This window comes from Solanum stenotomum, chromosome 6 (genome assembly GCF_019186545.1).
Source record: "Solanum stenotomum isolate F172 chromosome 6, ASM1918654v1, whole genome shotgun sequence".
Lineage (NCBI taxonomy): Eukaryota > Viridiplantae > Streptophyta > Magnoliopsida > Solanales > Solanaceae > Solanum > Solanum stenotomum.
This window is the reverse complement of record NC_064287.1, coordinates 54,514,937-54,531,679: the sequence shown is the minus strand read 5'-3', so window position 1 is coordinate 54,531,679 and position 16,743 is coordinate 54,514,937. Positions and strand designations below refer to the sequence as shown.

At 35.1% G+C, this 16,743-nt stretch overlaps 2 protein-coding genes across 2 annotated transcripts; one reads left to right on the top strand and one right to left on the bottom strand.

Annotated features, from left to right (window-relative positions):
- Positions 1 to 4,440: 4,440 nt before the first annotated feature.
- LOC125866995 (probable mitochondrial-processing peptidase subunit beta, mitochondrial) lies at positions 4,441 to 10,257 on the top strand. Its single transcript, XM_049547399.1, has 9 exons — positions 4,441 to 5,168; positions 6,993 to 7,157; positions 7,560 to 7,697; positions 7,789 to 7,940; positions 8,214 to 8,322; positions 8,680 to 8,778; positions 8,926 to 8,991; positions 9,627 to 9,734; positions 9,913 to 10,257. The coding sequence occupies exons 1-9, from the start codon at positions 4,491 to 4,493 to the stop codon at positions 9,997 to 9,999; spliced, it is 1,602 nt and encodes a 533-aa protein (XP_049403356.1). The 5' UTR covers positions 4,441 to 4,490; the 3' UTR covers positions 10,000 to 10,257.
- A 4,010-nt stretch (positions 10,258 to 14,267) lies between these two features.
- LOC125868927 (cytochrome P450 86A1-like) lies at positions 14,268 to 16,553 on the bottom strand. Its single transcript, XM_049549492.1, has 4 exons — positions 16,476 to 16,553; positions 15,840 to 15,978; positions 14,935 to 15,629; positions 14,268 to 14,825 (listed from the first exon to the last, which is right to left on the bottom strand). The coding sequence occupies exons 1-4, from the start codon at positions 16,551 to 16,553 to the stop codon at positions 14,268 to 14,270; spliced, it is 1,470 nt and encodes a 489-aa protein (XP_049405449.1).
- Between the last annotated feature and the right edge of the window lie 190 nt (positions 16,554 to 16,743).

The window sequence follows — 16,743 nt, the reverse complement described above, 5'->3', positions numbered from 1 at the left end:
TGGAATAAATAAGAAGGATAGATATGTTGGCAGATTGGGAGGGGATGAGAAGTATATTGATAGCTCAGAATGTGATAGTGATGATAGCACTGATATACTAGATGCAGGGGATGAGAAGTATATTGATAGCTCAGAATGTGATAGTGATGATAGCACTGATATACTAGATGCAGAAGCTGTTGGAGGTGTTGATCTACCAGGCAGAAGAAAGAGAAAAAAGGTCAGGTATGATGATCAATGTACTGTTGCTATTTTTGAACTTGGAATGATTTTTGAGAATGCTAAGGAATTTAGAAAGGCTTTGGAAAAATATGCTGTTGAAAAAAATTATCAGATTAAGTTAAGGCCTAATGAAGCTCAAAGAGTGAGAGCTAAATGTAAATTCAAAGAAAAATGCAAATGGTTGTGCTATGGTGCTATTGATAGGGATTCTGGTAACTTTATGATTAAGAATTATTATCCTATACACAAGTGTTTACCATCAAATAAGAACAAAATGTGTACAACTAAGTTCCTAGGAAGTAGATTCAAAGATGAAATAACTAAACAACCATCTTTGAGGATTTGGGAAATACAAGAATTGTGCAGGGAGAAGTTAGGACTAAAAGTGGGTAGAACAATTTGTTACAAAGCAAAGATGATGATTCTAAGAGAAAACATGGGTAACTGGAATATGGAATTTGCAAGGTTATGTGATTATGCTGAAGTCATAAAACAAACCAATCCTGGTAGTTCTGTTTGGGTAAGGATGGATAGAGAAACTGTACCAGGAAAAAATTTGTTTGTGTATTTCTATGTATGCTTGGATGCATTGAAGAAAGGGTGGAAGGAAGGATGTAGAAGAATAATAGGATTTGATGGATGTTTCTTAAAGGGTGATTGTAAGGGTGAACTTCTTGTAGCAATTGGAAGAAATGGAAACAATCAAATGTTTCCTATAGCCTGGGCAGTTGTGGACAAGGAGACTAAACATAGCTGGAGTTTCTTTATCAACTACTTGAAAGAGGACATGCAGTTGGGTACTGGACAGGGTCTTACTGTAATGTCAGTTATGCAGAAGGTAATTGTCTATTACTTTGATAATTGTAGATATATAGAAATGTATTTTCTTTCTTGAATTGTATTGAATTCTATTTTATTGTAGGGTCTTCAAGCAGCTGTTGGTGAACTGCTGCCAAATGCTGAAGTTAGAATGTGTGCTAGACACATCTGGTCTAATTGGAGTAAAAGATGGAAGGGAGAGGAAAGGAGAAAACAATTCTGGAGATGTTCGAAGGCAACTTTTGAAGTGAAGTACAATGAAGAACTTTACAAAATGAGCAGACTTGGTAATGAAATTAATGATGATTTATTGCATTATCCACAAGTGTCATGGGTTAGAGCATTCTTTCAAGAGCATTCTAAATGTGATGCAGTTGAAAATAACATGTGTGAAACCTTTAACTCATGGATCTTATTATGTAGACACAAATCTATAATAACCATGTTGGAGGAAATTAGGAGAAAATTAATGACTAGAACTGTGGATATGGTTAAGTTTGCTGACACATGGATATGTGATATTGCACCTATGGCTAGACTTATGTTGGAGGAGAATAAGGAAAAGTCTAGGGCATGCAAGGTGCTGTGGAATGCTGATGTTGGATTTGAGATTGGAGAAGGGCAGTATAGGCATACAGTCAACTTGACTAATAGAGTTTGTAGCTGTAGAACTTGGCAATTAAGAGGTATTCCATGCCAACATGCTATTTCTGCTTTGTATCACATAGAACAGGAGCCTGAACCACTTGTGGAGCATTGGTATAGGAAGGATACATTCTTAAAGGCTTATAGTCATTTTATTCAACCAATTTCAAATATGAAGATGTGGCCTGAAACTAACAATCCAAGGATTGAGCCTCCTGAACCTAAGCAAATGCCTGGTAGACCTCCAAGAAATAGAAGAAAGAGTAAAGATGAATCAAGAAAGAAGTATGGAAAGATGTCCAAACAAGGGTTGAAAATTACTTGTTCCAAGTGTAAACAACAAGGCCACAATAAGAAATATTGCAAGGTAAAATAACTTATTATTTGTTTGTGCCTTTTTAAAATTCTTGTTGAATGTAATTAACAAACTTTATGTTTGATATTTAGGTTGGTGTCCATACTTCACAACTAGCTAGCCACAATTCACAATTTACTGCTGGTCAAAGTTCACAAGGAAGTTGCCATCCTGAACCAACAAGCTCCTTCCAACCTGGACCAACAAGATTCAACCAACCTGCTTCAACAACATCAAACAGTCATGCTTCTTCAACAACAGTTTGTGGTGATACCAGTAGGGTTAAGAGGGCAAGGAAAACTGCAAAAACAAGCCAACCACCACCATTTGTGGATACAAGTATTCCTGTTACAAGCGAAATAACCAGTCAACTACCTACAAAGACAAGACAAACTGCTGGACAAAAAAGAGGAAGAGTTGCAACTGGTGAAGATTCTGCAAGAGGGGGGCCAACTAATGGTGGATCAAGTAATGTTGGATTTGGCATCTACACAAGTGCAAGTGGAACCCAAATACTAAACGTAAGTTTGTCACAAACTGTCTCTGAAATGAATGCAAGTTTATATATTAATTTTGATTTTTTCTTCAAAAAACAGCCTGGGACTTCAAGTCAAAGGATTCTACCAACAGGTTTAAGTTATAAGGATGCAAGTTTAAGGTTTAAGTTATAAGGATGCAAGTTTAACGGGTATAGACCTTGGTTTTAAGCCTAGAGGCTTGAGATGAAAAAACAAGGATGCTGTCACCACTTCCCAATTGCAGCAAATGGCAAACAAAAAGAAGAAGTAGCACCAACTTAGATTAGGTTGATTTTGGGCCCTTATTTTGGTACTACTAAACACTTTTGTGAAGGTTGTATGTAGCTTTTGATTATGCTAACTTTATTTTGGGGACCTTATTTTGGTACACTTTTTGTGAAGGTTGTAGCCTTGAATGGTATGTAGCATAATGCTAACTTTGAGCTCATTATGGAGCATGCAATATAACTGTTTATGTTTTATGTAATTTGGGTGTTACATTGTGACGAATATGGCCAATTGTATGTGTAATTTGGCTATTTGATTTTGGTGTTAGTGAGAACGAATTTGAGATTTGTATGTAGCCAAAAAACCAATTTTACTGCAACAACAACATAGAATTTCATTGAATCCAAAATGCACATTTACATCGGAAATTTACAGCAACAACAACATCAAAATACTACTAGATCGAACACCAAATACAACATCAAAATACTACTAGACCGAACACCTCAAGAACACTAACAATTAGGCTTCAATTTCCATATTCCAAACATCAGCAACCCAGTAGCAATGACACCAACAATAAATATATTTCTTGCTCGCTTTAATTTTTCATCAAAAGTATTGACTTTCTTCAACAATCCCCACATTACCCTGTTTGCTTGTGGAGGGTGTCGATCTTCATACCAAAGAAAATAGTCACAACCACCCATTTTCTATAAAACCAATCAAAAAGAATTAGACGCTAACAATTAATCATCTAATTGACTTGAAAAAAATAAGGGAACAAAGAATTTTACCTTTGAAATTCTACAAGTAAAAAATCTACGCCCTGGATTTAATTGGGTCCATGAAGTCTTTAATAGTGCTTCATTACCACACCTACAATATCGACCTTCATCCACAGATGCCATGGAAGAATTGGAGAAGCTCGACATGAAAGTATTAAGGGCCAAGATTTAAAGAAAGGCTGAAGAAGAGAGAAATTGGAAAAGAAGAGACAAATTGTGGACTTAGTTATGGTACAATTGGAGAAAAAATAATACAAATAGATGATATGGAGTAATATTACCGTTGGGGACGCCACATCAGACGAAATTTTGATGTTTACGCGCCTTGAATGAGTGAAAATCACGCGACACTCCACCTGTGCAAAAAGTGTTAAAGTAACACATGGGAACCCTACGTTAGGTGTTTAAAATGAAAATCCTTCAGTTGAGGTGTCTAAGTGAAAGATCGTGCCAAGTTTAGGGGGCCACCGATGGTTAGCCCTTTGCAAAATGAATGCCAAGGCTAGATAGGCATTTTACAAAATGTTGTCATGTGTGAGATTTTCAAATAAAAAGTTTCAACAAAACTCGCTCTTACGATATTTTTTAGTTGAGTTGTATAATATACTCCAATTTTTGAGTTGCAAATTGTTCTCAACTTTTGAATATGTCATTCTTAATCATAGTATTGAGTTCGAATCTTCTTGAATACTGAGTCCGGTGAGAAATAGTGAAAGGAGGGGCCTCTATGCCATAAGTCAAAAGAAGTTGGGTTTATTTCATATAAATTCTAGAGTACTAATTTGTTAATTAAGAATTAGTAAAAGGGTAAAATCGTCTTTATACTTATTGCCACCCTTCCTAAAAGCCTCCTATCTTCTCCACTGTCACTACAAAACTTTTCTATACTCCAATTGGCTCTTTCAATCACGCACCATGGCCACGCGCCACCTTCTCAACCTCACGCGCCGCCGCTCTCGAATCACTCCCTTCACCGTTCTCCCACCATGTATTACCTTCTCTTCCCGATCCTCCACCTCCATAACCAACCCCTCCCAATCATCCTCCCTACCCTCCCCACCTCCCCCAGACGCCATGATCTACGATCGCTTAGCTGAACAAGTCAAATCGAAGATCAAACGCCTCGAAGACCCGAACCAGAGATTCCTCAGGTACAATTCCCCCGATCCTACTGTAGCAGATCACACCTCAATCCTATCAGCACCGGAGACGAAAGTCACTACTCTTCCTAATGGTCTTCGTATTGCTACGGAATCGAATCTGTCTTCACAGACAGCTACTGTTGGAGTTTGGATCGATGCTGGATCGCGATTCGAAACTGAGGAGAATAATGGGGTTGCTCATTTCCTTGAGCATATGATTTTTAAAGGAACTGAAAAGAGGCCGATTAGGGCATTGGAAGAGGAAATTGAGAATATGGGAGGGCATTTGAATGCATATACTTCTAGGGAGCAAACTACATATTTCGCGAAAGTTTTGGGATGTGATGTACCTAAGGCAGTTGATATTCTTGGGGATATTTTGCAGAATTCTCTATTGGAGGAAGATAAGATTATTCGAGAGCGTAGTGTGATTCTTCGCGAAATGGAAGAGGTATGAGGAAAGAAAGAAATGATTTTTATTGATTCATAATGTATAGTAGAAGTATCTAATTTTGGTTTCAATTTGGGCATTACTTGATTAGAAACTAGTACTACAAATCACAATCTTTTAGAATTAAGGTATTTAGGAAGTGTGTGAGAAAAATGTAGTTAACGGAAAAACTGGTTGAATCCCCTAATATTAACAATGTATGGAAAATGGAACAGAGGGAGTATCAATTATTCTTAAGATATACCAAAAAGGTATTCTTGTCTTTAAGAAAGTATGATTGAAATGATTAAAATGCAACTGTTCTTAAGAGGCTTAGGTGATTCAGATGGAAGAAGGAAGTTGCTACTTGTAGGAGCTCTATGAATTGGTTATCCATTTGAAGTTAATGATCTAGAGTAATTTTTTATTTAGTTAAGAAGCTCGTTACTTAAGTAGGATACGTAACCAGAAGTTTGTGTCCTGTTCCACCAATGTGGTTTAGAATATAGTGAGCCTACTTTATGCTCGTAAGTGCAGCTGATAGAGGGATCAAATGGTATATAGTTCATTTGTTGGTAGCTTGAAGAAAGGAAAAGCTCATACTCAAGTCATCGAGTGACATATAAAACAAGGAGACATCTTTATGCCTGCGCAAAAATCTATTCCAAACATATAATCCATGGTTCCTTACTTCGACAGGGTACAAATATCTAAATTGCTTCAGCGGCTGCAATAGTATAACAAAAATTGAGAAAATGTCTCCTTTTAATTGACGATTCTCTCTTTTTAGCTTTCAGAGCCAGTAGTTTAAAGATGACATTTACAATGATTTTGTCAAAGTGAATGTCTTCAACCTCAGAGAAAGCTGTCACTTTTATCTAAAGAATCCTTGAAATGTATTTTGAGACGATTTACGGTGAGATAAAAATGTGCTATGATGATTACAACAAATTTTATGGTGTAGAGCTAGATTAAGCAGCAGGTGCATAGTTTCTAATTTATTTGGCATGATATATTACTAATTGTTCCTTTATTCGATTCTTGACTGGTTGGAGTGATGGTATTTCATCTTTAACTTTTGCCTGTGCAGAAATAGGCTATATTTGATGCTTTTCATAATACCTCCGTTCATTTCTCTGCTGTCTGTAATTGATTGCCTAGTATGTTTACTAATATTGAGATATCTGATTTTGCACACTGGAGAGACTAGGTGAGACTGAAAGGCTGTAGCGAACAACCATCTGGTAGAGGAATTTGCAAATTTACAATTAATCAAAAGAATAAATAAATGGATAGAAAATTGACACTAATAAATTCTTAGCTAATGAAATGGTTAAATTGATTAAAAAGAAAGGGAATTTTTGACAGTGTAGATGTCTTCATCTATTTTAGTGCCAGTAACTTGGTCAATATTTTTTCTTTCTTGGATTTGATATTATTGCTATCTTCATTCCTGTACCCAGTGTTAAAGTGGTCCTGGGCTGTCCGCTCAGAGGCTATCTTGCTTGCAAATCATTCTGGCTCTATATGAGGACAATGGTCAGTAACTGCAATGATTTCAAATGGTATGCCTAGTTTGTCTCTAGGCAGACTAAACAATAACCTCTTTAGCTTCTCCAATGATGGGTGACCCTAGTTGGCCATGTAATCTTTCATGGATTTCCTTGTAGATCTGTTCAACAGGTGTATTTGTTCATGTGGAGTCAGGTAGGTTTTCGTTATGTTACACTGTTAATTCATCTGTTGTAGAATTGTATTTTTGTTGAGGAGTTTGTATCTGTACTTGCAAATTTTTCATTGAAACTCAATAGTTGTGAGTCTTCATGTTGGACAATCTTCTTGTAGGTGGAAAAACAACCCGAGGAAGTCATCTTTGACCAGTTACATACTACTGCATTCCAATACACTCCATTGGGTAGAACTATTCTTGGACCTGCTCAGAACATTGAGAAAATGACAAGAGCTCATATTCAAGATTACATTTCAACCCACTATGGTGCTCATAGAATGGTACGGAACCTGTCATAGCTGATGCATTATCTGTTGGCGACTTCCTTGCTTACTAGCTTCTTCTGTTAAAAATGAAACTACTGGGATTCACCCTCTATTTCGAATTGAATTTTATTGATTCCATCTGGGGTCATGTCAAAATGATTTCTACTTTTTACCTTCTCTATGAGAGCAAACATTAAAGTGATCCCGCTTTTACTCTTCCTTGATCCAAATGAATGACAATCAACCGTTTTCCAGTGTGGTATCATATGACCTTCCATTCCAAGCCTAGTCATGTATATCTCAAACGCATAAAAAAAATCCCGTGTGCACGAAAAAAGGGAAACTAATGTTTTGTTAGTTTTTGTTTTTGATCAAACTTTTACCAGACTAAAAGCGTCATTTAAGTCTTTGCTGTAGGTAATTTCTGCTGCTGGAGCTGTGAAGCATGAAGAAGTCGTTGAGCTAGTGAAGAAACATTTTACAAAACTATCATCTAATCCTATTACCACTTCCCAATTGGTCTCAGAAGAGCCAGCAATATTTACAGGTTCAGAGGTGTGGATAAACTACTTAGTTATTAACTCTTCTAGTTTATGTATTTTATATGAACCTTTTTACTGATTTTGTTCTTCTTCTACATAAATAGATACGTATCATTGATGATGATCTGCCTCTCGCTCAATTTGCTGTTGCATTTAGTGGAGCGTCATGGACAGACCCTGACTCCATAGCTTTGATGGTCATGCAACAAATGCTAGGATCATGGAACAAAAGTTCAGGAGGAGGAAAGCACATGGGGTTGGTCCTTCTCATTTGCTTTAATTAAACAAAAGTTAATTTTTTTTTATGAATCAAGAGAAGTTTTGAGTACTACCCAGTAGCCAAAGAGTGTCCCTTACAGAAAAAAGACAATAGGAGTATTATTTGTTGATTCTTAATACTTCGTCTATTAGTTCCATGTTAAGGCATTTCTGGGTATTGTTTGGAGATTTTAGTTGAGTTGTTCTTTTCTCCACAAAATAGGAAGTTACTGAATTTGCTATCTTTCATGGGTATATGATCTTTGAACAGTTCAGAGCTTGTCCAGAGGGTGGCCATTAATGAGCTAGCTGAAAGTGTGATGGCTTTTAACACCAACTATAAAGATACAGGGCTGTTTGGTGTCTATGCTGAAGCTAAGGTTAGAAGGAAATTTCCACTACCTTTGTTTAACCAAATTTCAACCATTTCTGTTTCATTAACTTAGTATTGTGATGTGATTTGCTGTATAAGGTCTTGTGGTCACTTAACTTTTGTTATAATGGTTCATTTGTTCTCTTGTGAATTGACAACTAAGTGGACATTCCTGAAATATACGAAGGCAAATTGAAATGTAATTCCAACTTTTGCCGTATTAAAGAAAAATAACAATTTGAAATGTAAAAACTAGTGATTGAAATCATATACGGTAAGTGATTTATGCATTTCTGTAATCAATGTAAGCAATCTCTGCATTAGGACTGTGGCTTTACTCATCCTTGTTTTCTACTTGTTACAGCCTGATTGCTTGAGTGACTTAGCTTATGTCATCATGAATGGTATATGCAAGTTAAGTTACAAAGTGTCTGATGCTGATGTGGTTCGCGCACGTAATCAGGTATTTGTTCACTACCCAGCTTTACTTTTTCAAATGGAATAGCTGAGTGTTATTTGCCTCCATTTAATTCTAGGGATTTTTACTGTTGACTGCATGTCCTTTTAGCTGTATCAAGAACTTATATTTCCTGTACTTAATCTTCTGCAGCTGAAATCTTCTTTGATGCTCCACATTGATGGATCAGGCCCTACTGCTGAAGACATTGGACGGCAGGTAAAATTACGTAGAATATATTTATAACCAAAAACAATTACAGGAGCAAGTTTTGGCTCCTTAGATCTGGGACATTTTAGTCTCCTTGTTCCTAACTTTATCAAACAAGGCTCTGCTATCATCATAAAAAAATAAAGTAAGATCAAATAAAGGCTCTGCTATAGAAGGAAAAAGAGGGAACATACGTCCCTCCAATGCCAACCAATAGTAAAGAAGAAGAATCTTAGCGGAGGCAAAAGAAGCTAGGTAATTTCTTTTCATCTACCTAAACTTTGGTAGGAAGAGTTATCCGGTAACTGTCCTAGCAGGAGGTAATATGTATTTGGTGGAATAGTCGAGGTGCACAAGTTTGTCCTTGTCACTTTTCCTTTAAATAAATGGAACCTAGATCCAAATGGAGCTCCGGACACCGTATGGGAAACCAAAAATAAAAATAAAAATGGAACCTAGATGACTAAGTGGTAGGAGCATTGCATATAGTTAATACATTTCCTCTCTTCAGTAAAGCAGATCGTGTTCTGTTTGCTGGATGCTTTGCAGTCAAATGGATTGCCGTGATTGCATTCTAGTCACTTAACACCTCCCTTTAAAATCACTAAATTTACTTACAGCTGTAAGTTTCTTTTTTGTTGCAGTTAATCACATATGGCCGCAGAATTCCATATGCTGAGTTATTTTCCAGAATTGACAGTGTCGATGCTGGAACAATCAAGCGAGTTGCAAATCGTTTTATTTTCGACAGGGTAAGTCCCTGAGGCCTCCTGTACATCTAGTTTCAGTCAATAACTATTTATATAGGCTATAAGTTGGTATTTTTATTAACACGCGATATTAACTATATGAATTGCATCTTATATTTCCTGAACCACTACAAATGCAAGAGGGTTAAACCATCTTTTTTATATGATTTTCCCTTTGTAGGATGTTGCAATATCAGCAAGGGGACCAATTCAAGATTTGCCTGATTACAACTGGTTCAGACGCAGGACATACTGGCTGCGGTACTAGATTGCTAATTCTTTCCTGATGACTTAAATTCATCTTCTTTTCCCAGTCGTAAGCGTGACATTGAGCATTATACCACACATGGTCTACAAAACACTTTTGTCAATAAAATGAGTGACAAATTTTGTTGATCACTTTTGTTTTTGTACATGGTGTTCATGTCAAGGAGAAAACATTACTTGCTTCTGCCTTTGGCTGTCGATTCAGTCAGCATACAGTGGCTTCTCTTTATTGTGCAATATATTTTGAAAATTGCATCAACTATTTTCCCTGTATTAGAATTCTTTGGGTAAAATATGCCATTTGTGGTACTTGCTTGTTATTTATACATATACTTGTACATCTCTATCTCTCCCTCCACCTTAATTTTTGAACTGCGTTGGTTAAATTGCTTGATTTGATAGAAAATGGTAAGTAGAACTTATCGAACTCTAGTTCTGTTATTCAAGTTTCACTGGTTTGCTGTCTTCAACCAGCTTGTTCCGATTAACTTACATCATCATCGACTATTCCATTAGCTACCTATCACCAGTCAAACCTGCAGTTAACTCTACTTTGACAGATGTGAAGAACTCTGCTTAGGCAGATGCGAAGAAATCACTTAGCATTAGTTGGGACTTGGGACAAGCATTTACTGTGATGTAATTCATGATTGTTTTTTTTTTTTTCTGAAATAAGCATCTTACATGATACATATCATGGACAACTGACCATTTTCTGTGAATTACTTTGATATCTTTGAGGTTAGTTGCTGATTTATACCAAAAGGAATCTAGCCATATCCCAACTGACCCTTGTTGATGTATCTATTGATATCAAGGACAGTTCGGTATACAAAGCATCTTCCTTTAAAAAGGTCCAAGGAAGAGCCACATTCCAAGGGGTGTGATGTATCTATCAATAATCATCCGAGGGAACATATAAATCTGTTGAGAACAATGTTTTAAGAGGCGGGGATGCAAGGTGAGGTGTTATACCTAGCACGAGAGGTAAGTTTCATGGATCTACGAGGTGTGCGTAAGTCTTATGAATCTTCAATTTTATAATAAGAAAAAGTAAGAAAAATAACAATATGTCAATTATAATTTTTTCTCATTTTATTACCAAGAAAATAAGAAAAAGTAAAATTTTCAATAATTCTGCAAATAAATTTAAACAAAACAGTATAATATAGAAAAATTTATTATAATTTATTATTTGAGAAAGTTAACAACACAAAAATGATAATATCTGAGATAATATTTAAAATGAAATTATCATCGACTTCCAAAAATGGGTGGGGTAAAAGAGTAAAAACTGGGTGGGGTAATTCTTTAAAGTAAGGCAATTTTTTTGAAATTAAAACATTAATTTTAGGATTTTTCTTAATTCAGGAAATATGAATATGTTAACGAAAAGAGGAAATATTTATTTTTGTTAGACAATAAAAAATATGTGTTAGCTTCAAATAAATTTATGGTGAAGATTTTTTCCTTTTGAGAAATGCTAGACTTTTTTGGTCTTTTCCTTTTTTTTTTTTTCTTTACAATTCCATAAACCTTTATTTTTAAGACAAGAGGGAGTTTCGAACACAAGAGAAAGTTGTTTGCGTGGTAAACACTCTTCACTTCTTACCTCAATGTTGTTAGTTTGATTCACCAACTTGGTAAGAAAGTGGGAGCTCCTAGGGAAAAAGTTAAAAAGAAAAAATGGTTTCTTCGGAGCTCTCTATGACTCCCACTTCCCTTCCAAGTTGGTGTCTCGAACACACAACGTTGAGGTTGCTTCCCTTCCAAGTTGGTGTCTCAAACACACAACATTGAGGTTGAAAGTGAAGGATGTTTACCATCTGAGCAATCAAATCTCGTCTCCGAAAATACCTTTATGGAGTTGTGATGGGAAAGAGCAAAAAAGTGTACATTCTCCAAAAGGAAACAATCTACCCCTGAAGTTTTTTCCTGATATAATTAGTTCAATATTCAATTTTATTCTTGTCTTCTAATTGTAATTAAAGTAACTTATCCTTTTCATCTTTTATATATTATTATACTTTAACCAAATTAAGTTTAATTCCAAATTAAATTTGTCTCACTACAATTATACAAGTGCAATAAAGGATCTGTAGTTTTGAGGATATAAAACTTTATGTTTATAGTTAAAAAAAAAGAAAAAAGAAGAGATTAATGTCATGGGGAAAATGTTTTTCCTTGTTGGAAATGCAAACTTTTTTGCTCTTTTCCTTTTTTCATTCACAACTTGACAACAAGAGCGGATTGCTTAGATGGTAAGCACTCTTCATTTCCAACCTTAAAGTTGCGGGTTCGAGTCATCAAGGGAGCAAAAAGATGAAAGTTCCTTGATAGGAGTTTAGTCCGAATAGACCCTAGAGTAGTGCTCTAACGATGATGGTTGTGAACGATTATGAAGTTGTGAAGAAAAAGAGCAAATAACTCCATAATCGTTTATCGCTCTCATCCTTAGAGCCCTCTATGGTTTCTTTGAACTAACTCCATTATAAGAGCTTTCATCTATTTGTCTCCTTGGTCACTCAAACTTGCAAACTTGAGGTTGGTGCTCTAAGAGCTCTCATCCTTAGAGCCCTCTAACGTTTTTAAGTAGTAGTGGAGTTGGTCCAAAGAAATCTTTTTTAACCCCGACCCTTCCTAAAAGCTTCCACCGTATTTTCTCATTTGATGACTTGAACCCGTAATCTTGAGGGTGCTTACTATCTGCGCAACCTCCTCTTATTTCCGGAGAAACCTTTACCGAGTTGTGAAGGAAAAGAGCAAAAAATCTGCATTTTTCAAAAGAAAAAAAATACCTTCTCATTAAGTTTTTTCCTGATATATAGCTCAAGTTTCAACTTTATTCTTGTCATTTCGTAGTAATTAAGGTAACTGATTTAATTACAAGGGATTTAAAGAGAGAAAAAAAGGAAGGATTATAATTTTAAGATTTTTTTAATTCAATAAACATGAATTTGTTAATGAAAAGAGTAAATATACTGTTTTTGTTAGACAATGAAGGTAAATATGTGTGACTTTTTTGACAATAAGATATCAACTCTAAATACAAAATTGAACAACATTTTGAAAATTCACATTTGAGGAATATAAATAACTAACATAAAGAAAATTAAATAACTTTATGTTGAAGATTTTTTCCTTTTGAGAAATGTAGATATTTATGCTCTTTTCCTTTTATCCTTCACAATTTCATAAATAATTTTTCTATTAAGATGGAGGAGTTTCGAACACAAGAGGCAGTTGTTCAGATGAAAAACACCTTCATCTCTAACCTCAAAGTTGTGGGTTCGAATCGCCAACTCGGTAAGGAAGTGGAAGCCCCTAGGGAATGAGTTAAAAAATGGTTTCTAAAGAGCTCCCACTTCTACACTAAGTTGGTGACTCGAGAGTGCAACCTTGACCTTAGAGATGGACGATGTTTATCATCTGAGCAACCAAATCTTCGTGTCCGAAAATACCTTTATGGAGTAGTGAAGGAAAAGAGCAAAGATGTGTGCATTTACCAAAAGGAAAAATCTTCCCCGTGAAGTTTTTTTCATTAATAATTATTTCAAGTTTCAACTTTCTTCTCATCTTAGGAGAATGATTAAGGTTTGGAGGAGTAAAAAATGGACAAGGTAATATTTTAAAGTCACGTGATATTTGTGAAATTAAGAAAATCTTTCAGTACAGATGAATATGTTATTGAAAAGAATAAATGTGCTTTTTTTATTAGACAATGATATATATATATATATATAAAAGTATATCAATTCTAATTCGCGAAAAGTATATTTGCACTTTTTCCTTTAAAAAAAGGATTTATTTGCATGATATCTGAAAGGCCATAAAAGTTACTTTTAAAATCCCTACACTACAACTGCATCAGAGGAATATAAACAAATGCCATAAAGAAAATAACTTTATGGCGAAGATTTTTCCCTTTGAGAAATACTGTTTTTTTTTTTTTTATTTATGCTTTTTCCCTTCACAATTCCATAGAGGGTTTATATTAAGATGAGGGAGTTTCGAACACATGAAGGGGTTGTTTAGATGATAAACACCCTTTATCTCTAAGCTCAAGATTGCGGGTTCGAGTCATCAACTCTGTAGGGAAGTGGGAGTGAGTACCTAGGAAATGAGTTTTAAAAAAAAGGTTCTAGAGTGCTCCCACTTCTCTACTCAGTTGTTGACTCGAACCTGCAATCTTGAGCTTAGAGATGAACGTAATCCATTCTTTTTCCAAAAAAGACATTTATACCTTTTAACTATATAGATTTTAAACTTTCAGTTTATTACATCAAAATCACTAAGATCACGACGTTTGAGGTTGACCTTAAGGCCGTTCTTCATGGCTATAGTGAAAGAGAGTTTTGACGTAACTTGATGATCAAAAGCATGAGATAACTCATAACGAAGTAATATAGCTGAAGCTACAGACTTCATTTCAAGATAAGTTAAGTATTTAGCTATGCATATTCTTGATCCACCATTAAATGCTGCAAATTTATATCCATCTTCATGCCTTTCAATTCTTTTTTCATCAGCAGATAGCCATCTTTCCGGTTTAAATTTTAAATAATCTTCTCCCCACACGGACTTCATCCTTCCCACTGAGTATAACAATAAAATGATGTCCGAACCAGCTGGTACATAAGTTCCATCCGGAAGGATATCATCACATATCGCATACCTCACAATTTTTGGAACTGCAGGATATAAACGTAGTGTTTCTAGCAACGTTGCATGAAGATAGACCAAACTATTGACTTCTTCATATGTCAATGGATCTTTCATCCATTCTTGTGTCTCTTCTCCACAGGGCGACTCAATAGAATGTGTGACCTAAAACCAAATTATAAAGTCATGATATATTAAAAAAAAACAGAACCAAATACATTGGTTCAAAACAATATTCTTACTTATTCATCTCAGACTAAAGAAATGGTTTTACCTTTGAGCCACCCATGTCTTCTCCTCGAGTCTTTTTTAAAACCGTTATGATTTCATGGACGATCTTTTCTTCAACACGAGGGTTATTCATAACGAGCCAAAAAAACCAGCTAGCAGATGTAGCAACAGAGTCGCGACCTGCTAATAGAATATCAAGAATTGTGCCCATAATAGCAGAGCTAGGCAAAATGTGTTCATTAACTTGCACTTTCTTCATGAATGTCCACAATAAATCATCATCAAAAGTTTCATCTTTATGTCTATTGTTACGTTCTTCTTGTGCCTCAGTTATCGTATTATTCAAAATTTGAATACTCTTCTTTAGGTTTCCTTCAGATCCAATAGAGAAAAATTTCATAAATTTCCATAAGAAATTGGGATAGAAAAATCTTCTAAAAGCAAATTTAAAAATTGTATCCATTGCTAGTGCAATTGGATCCTCAGGATTTAATAAAGTTTTCAATTTTTTGCCTAGAGCAATTCCAAAAATATTATCAGTACCAAAACAAATCATCAATTTTTGTAAGTCAATTGAAATGTTGTGTTTTGAAGCCTTGTCTAAAATTGGCAGTAAATCATTTTTGATTGATGGGTTCACCCAACGGTGTAATGATGGACCAAGCTTCGATTTTGTTAATTCTGGAACCACGATTTTCCTTAGCGATATCCACTCTTCACCCTTAGCACAAGATATACCTGTTAACACAAAAGTTAGCGCTCTGATATCACTTGATAAGAATCACGTAGAAATATGTAAAAGCTAAAAGGAAATAAAAATAGGGATAATCTTAGTAATTCATTTGGTTGACTGGCTACCAGTCGATTTCCCCACCTTATGTCCATAACATTCAAAAACCTTCTTTACTTTTTTAAATTGCGTGTCAAGTCAAAATCAGATGTTATTACCTTGATTCCCTAGAACGTCGCCAAAGGTGTTTTGCCAAGTTGGACCTTTAGGATAATTATGAAACTTAGTATGAAGAATATGTTCTAAATTTTTTGGATGACATGTAACAGTGCAAAAGCTTCTACTCCTAATGTTGGACTAGCAAGAAGTTGATCTGTAGTCCATTCATGAATTCTTCTAATATTTTACAACATTTGTGGAATACTACCCACTAATGGCCATGTTTTTGGACCTTTCAATTTTCCTACTAGTAACCAAAACCAAACTAAATAAACACCTACTATAGTCATCAATAAGATGATTGAAACTAATTCCATTATATATATATATATATGGTTTCTCTAATGATTTTGTAAAGAAAGAGTGAGTTTATATACATACAATGTATACATGGAGTTTGGCAACTTAATTAGTCATGTCATTAAGGTCTAAGATGTGCCCAACCATAGCTAAGGTGTGCCAAACCATAAACACCAAAATTTTAATAGAGTACTTCAATTATAGTTATTTAATGTCTTTTGAGATACCATAAGAGTCGTTTGATTTGTGGAATAAGGAAAATAATTAAGATGCACAAATTGTATTGCATATTGATTGTATCCTCCCATCCTCTAACACATTACATCTACCCCCACCTCACCCCCGTAGTCCCCATCAGTACCCCACATCCCTACCTCCACCCCATCAACAACAAGGATATATATATGTGCCATTTTTTTAACGAAGAATATATTAACTCTAAATCACAAAATTACGAGATATGTTTGACTATTTTTCCTAAAAATAAGGATTTATTTACATGATATTTTAAAAGGCATAAAAATCACCTTTCAAAATTATTTCACTCATTCGCATTTTATTATAGGGGAATAATGACTGCTTTACAGGTTTATCTTCCTACTA